The 15,756-nt window shown below is 39.3% G+C and overlaps 1 protein-coding gene across 1 annotated transcript; it reads right to left on the bottom strand.

The window, feature by feature from the left end:
• Positions 1-909: 909 nt before the first annotated feature.
• Positions 910-15,144, bottom strand: LOC134792743 (15-hydroxyprostaglandin dehydrogenase [NAD(+)]-like). The gene is made up of 5 exons (XM_063764046.1): positions 15,011-15,144; positions 4,010-4,249; positions 3,327-3,500; positions 2,906-3,066; positions 910-1,056 (listed from the first exon to the last, which is right to left on the bottom strand). The coding sequence occupies exons 1-5, from the start codon at positions 15,107-15,109 to the stop codon at positions 912-914; spliced, it is 819 nt and encodes a 272-aa protein (XP_063620116.1). The 5' UTR covers positions 15,110-15,144; the 3' UTR covers positions 910-911.
• Positions 15,145-15,756: the final 612 nt, after the last annotated feature.

Below are 15,756 nucleotides of genomic sequence, written 5' to 3'. Positions count from 1 at the left end.
GGCCTGTCAGTTGTTCGGAACTGTCAAAATTTTGTTCTATCTGACAGGCCGATAACGTCCGGTGGGCTGTTAATCAGTGGGCCCCTTTATACTGTTTTGACTAATGCGTGGGTATGGTGCTTTACGCATACTATCATCTTTAATTTAGGTTCTGTATATTATGTAAAAGGTGTTATATTATTATATTATTTTAGAATTGAAATTAAACTTTCGTGAGACATATTTAAACTGTTTAGACGACAACCAAGTCAAGTCAAGTTTTATTCAAGTGAGTTAAACCGTTGTCGTCTAAAATTTTAGAATTCGTTTAATTTACCTACTAAAATATCAGTATTATTGATATTTTACACATCTTTATTGTGTGATATTTGGGTTTCATTCACAGTTTTAGGGACCTAGTAACTCTAATGACATACGCAAAGCTGTTTTGGATTGGCGTATTACCGCGTATGGCGTATACCTATTTGAGATATATTTCCATAAATATACGTTTATACTTTATAGTTATTATTTATTTGCAGGGGTAGGTTTTAACTAGCAATTGAACACGATTAAAACGCAATATATTTTTTTAAAGCTCATAAATCCATGTAAGATCATGTCATTCCATGGTTGCAATAAACGATTATCATTATGATTATGTGGCGTAAGAAAAACTTAGTTTATTTTGCAGTATGAGGATTCCCTACATATGTATCTCTTGCCCCAATGTTTTTCTTACCCCATGTAACCTTATTTAATTGTATTCGCCGAGTTCAAAGGGCTAAGGGTCTCCCCAGATATATCGTCGCGAAAAAGTCGTCGTTCGGCTCGGCTCGCATCGGCCGGAGCCTGCCGACGCGTCGACGGCTTTTTCGCGCTTTTTCTCATCGGATTTTGCCGATTCCGCGTCGACAATATGTGGGAGAAGGCTAATTGAATTCGCCAAGGATCTGGTATGCTCGGACGACGTTGTCGGTGATGTCTCTCACGGGCAGGTCGCGCGTGGCCAGCCACGTGCTGCCGCTGGCTGCTTGCTTGTACGCTGTCACCAAGCCCGCCGCCGCGGACTCTACCCTGAAAACATGTGTTGACTTAACTTGGTAAGGACCGTATCGTTAATTATGGGTACAGATAAAACCTGGTCTAACTGTTGACGTGTGTATTATTTTGTATTACTTACTATGTTCTTAAGGTATACTCTGGGGGTATTTTTAAGCCATATCTGATATTAGAAGGTTTTACATTTATTTTATTTTAGGGACTTTATGATGATTTTAATACCGTCTATCAAATATAATTTGGACAAGCTTATCGAGCTTAATTTGAGACTATTTCACCGATTCCTTGGTACGATTAAAAAAACAAAAGGCCAAAATATGCCATCTAAGTGTCCTTTTCATGATTGCTCAATTGAACATCCACAGAATACATGTGGTGAATTTTTACATGTAAACGACTTTTTATGCAACATTTTGGATTCCCGTCAATTTCTGACGCAAGCGAATTGAGGGAAACAGCTAAAAGAATCTACCGAAATCCAAAGCCTAACGGACATTCATGGCGTTGAACCATGGCTAGAACAGGTCGATAGAAACGCTCCATGATGGTTATATTGTATACAAAAGTCGGGGTTGTCGTAAGTAACATGCCATATTCTCTAAAAGGCCACCATGCACAGATCCAAAACTTTTTTTCCAACTAAAAGAAATGATTAGACTATGCTCAGATGTTTCGCTTTACGAATCATATGTAATTGCTGTTTACATAGTACGATTTTTTTGTGTAATATCTCGTCTTGTTCGCAAACCGCAAATTTTCTTGTAGTATTTGTCCAAAATCGTTGTAGTTACTCGGGAGGATTAGGTAAATATTGTCCAAACCATATGCTTTACGTGATCTCCCAGGACGAAATGTTACTTATTATTAAAGCACTAATTAAACTATATGTGTAATTTTTTAATAAAAATATAATACCAGAAAAACGGCTAAGTAAAGTTGTACCCATAATAAACGATACAGTCCTTAGTGGTCCCAGTAAGTATACCAAAGTAATAATCTCATAATTATTGTCCGTAATCACACTCGACAATTAATTCATCTGATGGCTACCCCTAAATATGGGTCTTAAAGGGGAATCTTGAGCGTCGCACGTTTCTTCGAGGCACGAGGGTTAAGCAAACTTATCTCCGGAGTCAATGGAGCCGGTCATCGGAGGCGACTGCTAGAGATAATCGGTAATTTCCCCAACAAACGACTATTAACGATGACTCACACTAGACCGGGCCGGGGCCGAGCCGGAGCTTCCGACGCTTCGTTTTCTATGGAAAGCACCACGCGTGATCACCGATCAGCCGTCATAGAAAATGACATGTCGGACGCCTCGGCCGGGGCCCGGCCCGGTCTAGCGTGAATCATCCTTTAGTCTGCCGCCTTGGACGATGAGATGGGAGGTGGATTCCGCATAAAACAGCATGCACCGACAGAAAATTTCATTCAACCACTAGTGAAATACAGTAGTATCTCTGTTACTATCCCTCATTTACTCGAAGGTTAGCTGGAAGAGATCCCTTACAGGGATATGTTCGCCTTTGTACCTTTATTTCTGTAAATATTATGTAAACCTGTGTTGTGTACAATAAAGTGATTACTACTACTACTACTATACTGTATTTCACTATATGTAAAGGGCATACTTACATAAATGTTAATATGGAGCCAACCTCGAAAACGAACAATAAATACAGCTATCTATGAGACAGCTTCATCAGCATTCCAATGAATTATTATGTCAATATTTTCTATGAAACACAACGATCCCAAGGTTGACCCCAACGTAGACGTGTTCAGCACGACCTATTTACATCTTCACTACCTATGACGTCTCAAAATCGGCCCCTATATTGTATTATATTGGATTACTTACTTCTGAATATGCAGTCTCTCTTCAAACACGCCACACACGAACTCTGGCGTAACGTTTTTGTCGAGGGATCCTACTTTGGTCGGTTTAACCAGCTCAGTGGCCGTGGCTCCAAAACATACCGTCACCACACGCACACCTGTTTGCGCGAAGTATTCCTCTTTCTAAAAATGTATATCAAATTATAAGAAAAAGTATCCCCTGTAAATAATCACAGTAACTATTCTAACAAGTCGAGTCTCATTCAAGTCTATAGGTTTTTATCCCTCATTCTATCTGCGGTGTCTGGCCAACTGTACCAGTATGACACACAATGATACATTTTTATTGACAGCCTTTTACATTTAATTGTTCAACTCAGTAGAACATCAGTCAATAATTGGTTAGATAATTGTTACTGAACTTATGCAAAAAATATACTCACCCCGATGCAGTTACTGAACTGTAAAACAGCAGACTTGGTAGCAAAATATATGGGTAGTAAGGGAGACTGCGCTAGCCCGGCTATTGATGAGATATTTATGACGGTTCCACCTTTGCCACCTTCGTCTACTCTCATCAACTCCAAGGCCTTCAATGTGCTTGTCACAAGAGCAGTCTGAAAATAATGAATGATTTTCAAAAGATTTATCTTTAATAGCGGGAAATTGTGCATTGGGTAATGTTCAAAGCTGCTCGCCTCCAACTACATATCATTTATGCGATATGTGTTAGATAAGTGTCAATCATCAATATTGGACCGTTTTTCGAAGTCATAAATGTACTAAGAGCTTCGTCTATATTATCCGTCTCTAACTACAAAAAAACTTGCTCGCTGACTGGGACTGATAAAATTACACATGCCCAGAAATGTATACCTTGCAATTTCCATATTATTTTAACCCTTTTCCAGGCCGCACCAATCTACAAGGTTTTCCCGAAAAATCCAAATATATTCCAATTAATCCAGCTTTGATGATTAATTTGAAGACAACTCAAATTTCCCGAAAGTGCAATCTAATTTGAATCTTAAATCGGAATGCTAAAGTTGAAATTCTAGTGGCGCGTATGTGGTCGATAAGTCGTACTATGCCTGGAAAAGGGTTAAAAAGAACCAAATATTCTAACCACATTGATTTCGATCTCCTTTTTGTAAACATTAGAGGCGTCATTCATAATTCCCGCATTGTTAATGACCACATCAATATTCCCCTGTTCCTTGACCAGTGAGTCGAACGCTGCGAACAGCTGAACGTCATTCGTCACGTCACAGCGGTGGAAGTTTGCTTTGCCGGGCCCGTGCTTTGAGTTTAGTTCATCTTGGAGAGCCACGCCAGACTTCTCGTCTACGTCGAGAATGGCAATGTGCTGTAAATAGAACGAAGAAAAAATATGTAAACACAAATTATACAAATACAAATTCTTTATTTCTGAAATAGAAAAATAGCAGTGTTACAGTTATGCTGACTCCCACAGTAGGCATAGCCTGTCCTGTGGGAGAAATAATACGGCTTACAGTAAAACACTATAACACTATACCCCCTTTTACTTATTAGCCATATTATGTCCATGTACAAAAAAACAAACACTTTGTAACTCTGTCTGTTGCGAGTTGTGACGTACAGGGGTACTGAGTAGGGCTCCCGGTATCCGTGTTACACGCCGAAACGTATACCCGTGTTCTTAAGACCGGCGGTGCTAAGAACACGGTTTACACGGAACCGCCGAGATCCGGATACGTATCCAAGAACCGTTCCCAAGAAACGTTTCTCAGATACGTATCTCCGTTTACACGGGTACTTAAGACCGGCCCGAACGGATCCGAAACTGTTTGAGCTAATCAATGCTCTAGCTCTGGGTATGCAAGGTCTAGTATTGAATGTTGACTTCAGATGAACTCGTTTAGCGTACGATTTTTTTTTTAATTATTTATAACAGTTTTAACACATGTGTTAATATAACATATTTAACCAACTATACAATACAGGGTCATTTTTGGACCGTATGCCATATTGTGCGAGGTGATTAGGTAGGCCATACTGAACAACTTTTTGTATGGGACCAACTCCGAAATCACAAAATTTTTTTTGGCCGTTTCATACATTTTGGTCGAGTGGATGTCGACGTTTTCTATGGGAAGGCCAAATTTTTTTTGGGATTTCGAGGTCGGTCCCATAGAAAAAGTTGTTCAGTATGACCTATTACCTAATCACCTCGCACAATATGGCTAACGGTCCAAAAATGACTCTGTATATGAATGGAAGTAGGTGTCCCTATTCTATACACCGTGTTTTTATTGAATTCCGTTAACTTCGGGGTATGGTTAAGTACGTTTAAGAAAACTAAATGGCATAGTTAATTTTGAAAAAAAAAATTTTTTTGCTTTTTTTTCTCAGAAAAATTAATATTAAAAAGTAATTAAATGTAGCATATAGCGTTGTTGTAACACGGGCATTACATTTAACTAAACCAAACAATTGAAATCTGTGACATATCAATGTCAATTCGAACATCGATCGACCGAGATTTTACTTAAGTTTAGTAGCAAATGTATGAACTCATTCTAAACACTAATCAATATGTAAACCGGCCTTAAGGCAAGTGTACAAGCTTGTAGAGGCCTTATAGGAAAAATATAAAATATTGATTATCTTCGAAATGGAGTTACATAATTAGAATATCGGTGTCTTTGGGAAAGTTACTTGATTTAAGCTCAGGTATGCACCCTTGACCCGACAGTCTAGAGAAGTTGATGATCGGTGGCCAGGTTGAGGGCAGAAGAGGCAGAGGCAGAATACCCACACGCTGGTTTGATGCCATTGAGGCAGTCACACGCGTCAAGTTCCAGGGCTCTATGCGGAAGGCAGAAGATCGGCCAGGTTGGAGAGCAATCCAAGAAAACGCAACTTATGGCGGTCACGACCCTCAGTCATGAGGTTACGACGAAGAAGAAGAGAGATGCACCCTTGAAATTAACGGAAATCAAAAAAAACACGGTGTATAGTCTACTATTTTTAATTTTGAACTTACTCGTCCCTAGTTTAGAACCTTAATTAGGGTTCCGTACCCAAAGGGTAAAACGGGACCCTATTACTAAGACTCCGCTGTCCGTCCGTCCGTCCGTCCGTCCGTCCGTCCGTCCGTCCGTCTGTCACCAGGCTGTATCTCGTGATCTGTGATGATGTATTTCCGTTGCCGCTATAACAACAAATACTAAAAACAGAATAAAATAAAGACTTAAGTGGGGCTCTGGGACTTAAGTACTTGGATGGGTGGCCGTTTTTATAGATAATGGTACGGAACCCTTCGTGTGCGAGTCGGACTCGCACTTGGCCAATTTTTTTTTACTATTATTGCTTTTAAGTTAATTTCATTACATATTACATTTCAATCAAAGAAACACATTTTATATATAATGGTGTAAGTTATATAGTTTCGCGAAGAATAGGTATGCAGACAAATACTACCTACTACTACTTTGTGGTTATTTGTTATTTTTATCAATTACCTAACTGTTAACTAATCTACCAACGAAGCAAAAAAAGTACAGCGGCATTTGAAACGCAGGATTTCACGCGAGAGCCTTAAAAACCTATGCTACCTTGGTTACCTTGCAATTATATTGCTAAATACATTAAGATAGATCTCAAAATTGGTAATCATTCATGTTGACTGGGGTCACTTTCACACTAGTGCTCAGATAATAAATGCCGGCCGGTGGTGTTCCATTCATTAGAACTTTAGAACGTGTTGTTTTCCAATACCCTTTTGTCTGATATCGCCGAAAACAAGTAGGGTCCCAAACCATTATCAGAACTGCCATAGCTAATTATAAGCTTTATGTCGGTGTAATAAGGAGAACCTGTCTACACATATATGAAATTGTAACAAATGCAGCGGCTAAAATTAAAGAAGCAAATGTATCGAAGCAAATGAACACGAAATAAATATGACTTTTAAGATATTATGTTTAGGTAAGTAGGTATGACTCCAGTTCGCCACTTAGTCGGCCAATTCGTAAAATACAGTCTTTCCAAGTTACTTTAATTTAAAATCGTTTTGTTGTTTTGTTGCTAAAATTGTAAATAATATTTATTAGTACAGTCTTAAAGTTCATTTTATATGATAATAAGATAATGAATTTAAGAAAAGTCTTACTTTTCATAAATTCATACTAAATTATATTAAAAGTTGTAAATACATTACTTATTGGCAGATACACATGATTACAGTGTAAACTCTTTATAACGTCACTCGATTTAACGACAAACTCCTTAAAATGTCGAAATTGCTTGACTTTGGTTGGTTTACTATACAGTAATACACTCTATATAGCGTCACGCTCACTCTATTTAACGACAACAATACGGCATAATACATCATTAAGAAATACTTTCTAAGTTGCCGAAATTGATATAAACTGCAGCTGTGTACGTTTTTATGTTTGCTGTTTTGTTGTCTTATTATCTAGCACGTGTTTACTTCGACTGACGTACCGGAGATTCTAAGAAAATTTGTCTTTTGTTTTTGTATGATCAACTTGCACATGTTTACCTCGGGCACTAGACTTTTGACAAGATGTTACACGTTATAAATTAATAGGTGTTGTTATTTGAATGAAATGAATGTTCTTCTTGTGCAAAATATGTCCTAAGTATATTATAAACAGATACATTAGAATATTTAGAATAGTAAGATGACCTTTTTATTTCACTCCATTTAACAACCACTCTCTATACTTAACGTCGAAAAATCCGCAGTCCCTTCAGTGTCGTTATATAGAGTTTACACTGTATTTATTAATTTTTACGTGGTTTACTATAATAATACTAAGATGTCTGGCTTACGTAACTTAAAAAATAATTAGATTAAAAATATACATTTCTTATTGACAGAATATATTCGTAAAAACTCACACATACAATATACAGAATACAAATTATTAAAAATATAAGAACTGTTTAAAAATATCGACGCTGGAAAGGAGAAATTGGATAAGCGACACGCAGCTAACTTTACGGGGGAGCCAAAAAACTGCAACCCTTTCTATAAAAAAAATCATTAAAATTTATTATGATGACGAATTTCTTACATGAGAGACTTTATGTGGTTATAGTGATGTATTCTACATTATCCTATTATTATTTTATCTTCAAATGAGTTATTAAAGAATTTAGTGTCGCTTAAGCAAAATGATCGTAAAAATAAATTATGGTAAATTTATCTTACCAACATGTTTCACAAGAAATAAGTCAGGTAAAAAAGTCCAAGCTAAATTTGTCATCAGAATTGATCGAGTAAAAACTATCTTATTGCAAAATATGCTTATTTTATAGTCAAGCAAAAAACTATATACGTTAAATTTGACATGAAACAAATCAAGATAAATTATCTAATCACTTTTTAAGGAGCAATTTCAAACTCGATAAGCTGCTTATGCGACACATTCAACCTATGATACATCTACATTCTATGAGTTTTATAGTTATCGACCATAAGGAAATGGTTGTCATACCTACGCATGATAAAAAATACCCTTTAAGGAATTTGTATAGCTTTATTTCAAATAATAAGTTATGTAACGAGTCTTATATAGGATAACAAGTGCCAACTTAATTACAAGGTACCAGTAAGAATGGGAAATTTGTATTTGAAACCAAAATAGGAAAATATATTATCTCGTGTATAGCTTAGATTAAAATATATGTAGTGTTATTTTATCTACTTATTTCCCTAACTTGGCATTTTCTGAGTATGAAAAATAATAACAAAAAGAAAGTAAGTTAAAAATTTACTAGGTAACTTCCAACAAAATTTAGGTAAAATGGAATAAACGACAAAAGTTTTATATCTGAAATTAGGTAAATGATCATAAACGCCAAAAGTTTACATTTGACAGTCAAGTAAATTTATCTATATGACATTAAAACCTATTATTCGGCCAAGTAAAAATAGTTAACCGACAGTGAAAGGTTAGTTGTCATAAGGCAAAATTATCCAAGTTAAGGATAAGCTAAACTGGCAAATAAGTAAAAAACTCTAAGGTTCATTACATTGAATAACTTTTCATCTAATCTCCGCTTTTCAAAAATTTGTTGAAATCCAAGTCGTTTAGTAACTTAAATGTACCAGTGATTCTCCAAATCACCGACTGGATAAGCGACACTAAAGTCGTCAGATTGGTACGAAACCTAGTCCATTCGATGCAGAAAAATCGGGCGATTCCAACGATGTATATAACTCAATATCTCTGAAAATGTCGCTTATCCAATTTCTCCTTTCCAGCGTCGATATGCAATTGGTAAGAATATTGTATACTTACCTACCACCACCTACCAGATCATGCATGGCCAGATTGTAACGTAAAGTATTTATACTCTTTATTGTTTTTATTTTGTTTAAGCACTTTAAATTTATTGCTATCAAGTTATATTAATAAACCATAAAGTATTAGTATTTGAAGTCTTATATAAAATACTATTTTGATAACTAGCATAGGTATACCTATTGTATTTCTAATTTTCTACTCGTATTTGCAACATTGCAAGCAAAAACTACCTGTTCAAAAAGGGTTCTGTAAACCGTTTATTGAATTTCGACTCTATGAACCACGGAATAAGGTTAAATATGACGGAAACTCGTCATGAATCTTTTGTCTACTAATCTGACTCTTAAGTACGCCGCGCCGGTTCGTTCCTTCGCTACTCGTCAAGGACGTGTCCGGAGCCACGGGTAAATAAGATCCGTTTCTTCGAATACCCGTTTATCCGTGGAGACGGATCTTAATTACACGTTTCTTAATTACACGTGCGGAACGGGCCAGAAAACCGTGTACGTGTTATTCGGAAACGGGTGTGGCGCACCGCAATGCTGGCTGCCCACAAACCGTCTACGTCAACGAGACAACGAGTCAATGTCATTCACAACTCAATTTTCCTTCGTACGATACGGAAGCTAAAATCTTATTTGCAAATCAATTGTAAATTAATCATTGTAAATATTCTCTCATTATATGTAAATATTCATCCTCTCATCTCCGCGTATTATTTCATAGAAATAGTGCTCCAGACAAGAACACTAAATTGGTGACCCGCGACTTTCAAAATTTTCAAAATGACCGATGAATTCGAAGATTCAGTTTGCAAGAAAATAGAGCCCGAACGATCAGGTGCTGCGGTGGATCGGTTAACCATGAGGTTACCACCATTTTGGGCAGAAGATGCGGAAGTTTGGTTCGCCCAGGTCGAGGCGCAGTTCGCCGTTTGGGGCGTGAAAGCGGATTCAACGAAATATTTCCAGGTTATCAGAGAGCTAGATCCCAAAACGGCTCGAGAAGTACGGGATATCATAACGAAGCCCCCAGAAACAGATAAATACGAAAAGTTGAAAAAACAATTGATCGACCGACTGTCAACGTCGCAAGAAAACAAAAGACGTCAGTTGCTGCAATTTGAAGAACTTGGAGACAGGAAACCAAGCCAATTCCTTCGTCACCTTAGAGGATTAGCTGGCGATAGTGTCACTGACGATTTTCTCCGAAGTTTGTGGTCCACTCGCTTACCTACTCAAGTGCAAGCGATCATCGCGTCTCAGAAGACGGCTACTTTAGACGACATCGCAATCCTTGCAGACCAAATCATCGACGTGACACCTTGTTCTTCTTTTAAGCAGGTTGCAAGCATGACTTCGTTCGAAGACATGTTTAAGAAGATGGAGCAATCTATAACGGCGCGCATCCAAAGCGAAATGACGCAACAAATTGCTCAGCTAAGCACCGGTAACAGCAGCGGTCAGCGACGTTCACGTTTTAACAGCAGCAGGTCGCGCAGTCACAGCAGATCGAAGTCACACGGTCGGTATCGAGCTGTCAAATCAGGTATGTGCTGGTATCATAGTCACTTTAGTACCAACGCACGGAATTGCATTCCGCCGTGCAACTTTAAAGCGGAAAACTAGCAAGACAGTCTACCGTGGCGGCTGCTGACTGTCCCCCTACTACAACCTGCCGCCTATTTATCACGGACAGAGTAACTAAAATTCAATACCTCATTGATACCGGATCTGACCTTTGCGTTCTGCCACGCAATTTTATGCCTAATTGCAAGTCGCCTGACAACTACTCGCTTACTGCCGCTAATGGTTCGCTCATACATACATACGGCATAATCAAGCAAAAGTTAGACATAGGATTACGCAGAGACTTTATTTGGAACTTTGTCGTAGCAAACGTAAACAAACCTATACTTGGCGCTGATTTTCTGGCACATTATGGTATTCTTATCGATTGCAGAAATAGAAGACTACTTATTGACAGTTTAACAACTTTGTCGACTACGGGACAGCTTAAGCACTGCAACCAACCCAGCGTTAAGGCAATTTCGGGTGACAGTGAGTACCACCGCTTGCTAGCAGAGTATCCCAGCTTAACGAAACCATCTGGACTGCCGCGAGAGGTAAAGCATTCCACTGTTCACTACATCCGAACTACTCCAGGTCCTCCTACCTTCTGTAGACCACGCCGCTTAGCTCCAGATCGCCTGAAGATTGCTAAGGAGCAGTTTGAAGAGATGCTTCGCGACGGTGTAGCACAACCGTCTGATTCACCGTGGGCATCGGCGCTACATATGGTGCCAAAGAAAGGCAATGGTTGGCGGCCGTGCGGGGATTACCGCGCGCTGAACGCACGCACTATCCCTGACCGATACCCTGTCCGCCACATAGAGGACTACGCACATCGACTCGCTGGTAGTAAAATATTTTCAAAAATAGATTTAGTTAAAGCTTACAACCAAATTCCCGTTTACAAAGATGATATCTGCAAAACTTCCATTACAACACCATTTGGATTGTTCTCCTTCCCATTCATGCCATTTGGACTCCGAAACGCTGCCCAAACCTTTCAACGATTCCTGGATGAGGTGCTCAGAGATATAGACTTCGTGTACTCCTACATCGATGACGTGCTCATCTATTCTAAAGATGCCGAGCAGCACTTAGATCATCTACGGCAAGTGTTCGATAGGTTCCATGAGTACGGTATGCTCATCAATGAATCCAAATGTTCATTTGGTCAGAAGGAAGTCACATTTCTTGGCTTTACTGTCTCTGAAGAAGGCACGCGTCCCATCGACGAGAAGGTAAAGATTATGCAGGAATTTCCTCCTCCAAAGACCGTCGGTGGCTTACGCAGGTTTCTCGGCATGCTGAACTTTTATAGAAGATTCGTTCCTCACGCTGCCGAACACCAAGCCCCTCTTCACGACATGGTAACTGGACCTAAACTGAAAAGTTCGTCTCCACTAACTTGGACAGATCAACAGTTAGAGGCATTTCGGAACTGTAAGTCTAGTCTTGCAAACTCTACATTACTGGCTCATCCCATTATGGACGCAGAACTCGCTCTAGTTACTGATGCTTCAAGCACGGCCTTGGCCGGCGTTTTACAACAGTTGGTGCAAGGACAGTGGCAACCACTTGCTTTCTTCTCAAAGAAGATGACACGGCAACAGACGCAATACAGCGCGTATGATCGGGAGTTGCTCGCTATATATGAAAGTGTCAAACATTTCCGCTACATGGTTGAAGGCAGACATTTCGTCATTTATACAGATCATAAACCTATCACCTTCGCCTTTCAGCAAAAAGACAGGAAATGTTCCCCGAGACAATTCAATTACCTTGATTTCATTTCGCAGTTCACAAGCGACATCAGACACATTTCCGGGAAAGACAACATCACCGCTGACACGGTCTCCCGTATCGAGACCATTGCCGTGCCACCAGACTTCGAAGCCATCGCGCAAGCTCAGCAGGAAGACCCAGAACTACAAGAACTTCTTGCCAATCGATCTTCGTCACTGAAGCTTGAGAAAGTACCCGTACCAGGTACCAATGTTTACTTATATTGTGACACGTCTCAAGCAAAGCCACGTCCGTTTATCGTCAAGCAGCATCGCCAGAAGATATTTAACACTATCCATGGCATGAGTCATCCAGGTACGAGATCCACAATCAAACTTGTTACTCAGAGATTCGTGTGGCCATCTGTACGCAAAGATTGCGGTACCTGGGTACGTGCATGCGAATCGTGTCAACGTGCTAAAGTGCAACGTCATACCTCCTCTCCTCTTGGAAATTTCAAATTACCGGAAGAAAGGTTTAGTCATGTCCACATTGATCTGGTCGGCCCATTGCCACCTTCATCAGGATTCCGTTACCTTTTCACAGCCATTGACAGGTACACACGGTGGCCCGAGGCAAAGCCACTGTCTGATATCACGGCTGAATCGGTAGCCCATGCATTCTACGATACTTGGATATCGCGTTTTGGTTGTCCTCAAACCGTAACTACTGACCAAGGACGTCAATTTACCTCACGTATGTTTAAGGTCTTGGCAGAGCTTTGTGGTGCACAGCTGCGTCACACGACGGCTTATCATCCTCAAGCCAATTCGATGGTGGAGCGTCTTCACCGCTCCCTGAAAGCTGCAATCATGGCCCACAACAGCACGAGGTGGACTGAGGTGTTGCCGATCCTCCTACTCGGCATAAGAAGTGCGTGGAAGGAAGACATCAAATGCTCAGCTGCAGAGATGGTGTACGGTGAGCCTTTACGCATCCCGGGTGAGTTCTTTCATTCTCATACCTCAAACACCCTGCAGCCTGATGATTTTGTCACTCAGTTGAAACGCCAGATGTCACACCTCAGACCTGTCCCCGCATCAAGGCACGGAAACAAGTCAGTCTTTGTTCACAAGGACCTAAGTTCATGCAGCCATGTTTTCCTTAGACAGGATGCACTGCGTGGATCACTAAAACCGCCATACACAGGCCCATATCGCGTTCTAAAGAGAACGGACAAGACCGTCACACTGGACTTACTACGAGGACCAGTGACAGTCTCCATTGACCGCGTCAAACCAGCCTACATGCAGAACGACACAGCTTCACCTACAGGCATAAGTGCTAGGCCTGCTCAAGCTGTTGTCCCGGTGAGAACCACTCGGTCTGGCCGGAAAGTAACCTTTCCTTCTCATTTACAGGCAGGACTCTGATTCTCCCAGGGGGGTCCTGTGGCGCACCGCAATGCTGGCTGCCCACAAACCGTCTACGTCAACGAGACAACGAGTCAATGTCATTCACAACTCAATTTTCCTTCGTACGATACGGAAGCTAAAATCTTATTTGCAAATCAATTGTAAATTAATCATTGTAAATATTCTCTCATTATATGTAAATATTCATCCTCTCTATCTCCGCGTATTATTTCATAGAAATAGTGCTCCAGACAAGAACACTAAACGGGTATTCGAAACGTGTAAACGAAACACGGACTCGACCGCTACTACTGAGCCCTACATGTTCGTACTGAACATAGTCCAACATGCTCTTGGCGCTTTTTCATTTATAGCCGGTACTTTTTCGTATATTTTCCTCTCTGGATTTTGGCCTTATTAGATGAGTATTTTTTTTATATGAGGTCAATATTACCAGTAAATCTGTGTCAGTACATTTTGCTTTTTATGAGATTCTTGTTTCTATAAGAACTATGTTACTTCAAATAGCTCATAACAGCCAAATAAATGCGCCGTAAACAGACGCCTAGCATTCAAAATCGGCAATAATAAACGGAAAATGTCAAGAACGAAACCTCGATATCTGAAATTTTACGCAGGATTTTTCGCCTATAAGCTGCAGTTGTCCTTATCGCTCTAATTTAAGGAGCCATTCCCGTCAGCACGACGGAGATTTTACCTAAAATTCTCAAAACTGGGAAGGGTATCAACTAATATATCCTCTTAATATTCTAATCGTAAGGGCCAGAATTTTTGAAATTTCTGTATAAAAAGTCCTCTGTTAAAAATACGTATATATGGTTAAATTCATATACGGGTAGTTAAATGGTAGTTTGTTACGCTTTGAGAACCTAAGAGTTTGTCAACTTTATAATTTTATCGACGTATTGAAACCATTTTTTAAGATTATGCATAGTTAATTAAATAGGCGTTAGCGAGCAATTTTTATAATCAACTAGAAAAACGAACACATCTAATAATAGACGTAGGAGAAAAGACCATTACATTTTAAAAGACAATTTGAAAAAATAAAAACCTGAATACCTCAACTTACCTTAGCACCTTCCTCTAAAATTTGCCGCACAACGGCCGCTCCAATGCCGTTTGCGGCCCCCGTGATCAAAACAACGTTATCCTTCCACTCATACGACATCCTGCGTCTAAACACAATACAAAACTGACATGATATCGCTTCATTACATAACATTAACATCTTGAACTATAATCTTGTCATTGCGTAATGGTGCGTAGTCATAATAAACAATTTATGATCTTAGCAGATAAGATTGTTTGCCTTTGTTACCAAATTATACCACGATAAGACTGGTGATTTTTAATAAGCGCCAGTCTTATCGTGGTCTTTATCGGGTCATACATACAAATAAAATATGATACTTATCATAAATACTTATTCATAACCGTTACAATACATTGTATACAAAGATCGGTTGCGCAGTAGATGTACCTACACTATTTTGCTGTATTAGAAAAACGGATAAAAATATTTAATTATTTTTTTATACAAACTATCCTGACAAACAAGGAAGGTTTGCGATTAATATACACCGTGTTTTTTTGATTTCCGTTAATTTCAAGGGTACATTCCTGAGCTTAAATCAAGTAACTTTCTCAAAGACACCGGTATCCTAATTAACTCCATTTCGGAGATAATCAATAATTTATTTTTTTCCTATAAGGCCTCTACAAGCGTGTACACTTGCCTTAGGGCCGGTTTACATACTGATTAGTGTTTAGAATGAGTTTATACATTTGCTACTAAACTTAAGTATACAATCTCGG

This window comes from Cydia splendana, chromosome 8 (genome assembly GCF_910591565.1).
Source record: "Cydia splendana chromosome 8, ilCydSple1.2, whole genome shotgun sequence".
Lineage (NCBI taxonomy): Eukaryota > Metazoa > Arthropoda > Insecta > Lepidoptera > Tortricidae > Cydia > Cydia splendana.
This window is presented reverse-complemented; position numbering and strand designations above follow the sequence as displayed.

Bases quoted from the DNA above. Each gene is read 5' to 3' on its own strand.
- LOC134792743 (XM_063764046.1), bottom strand. From the start codon at position 15,109: ATGTCGTATGAGTGGAAGGATAACGTTGTTTTGATCACGGGGGCCGCA. The intron at 3,067-3,326 runs GTGAGTATATTT...ATACATTTTTAG, and splicing joins AGTTCAGTAACTGCATCGGG to AAAGAGGAATACTTCGCGCA. The intron at 1,057-2,905 runs GTAAGTAATCCA...ACATGTTTTCAG, and splicing joins GAGAGACTGCATATTCAGAA to GGTAGAGTCCGCGGCGGCGG.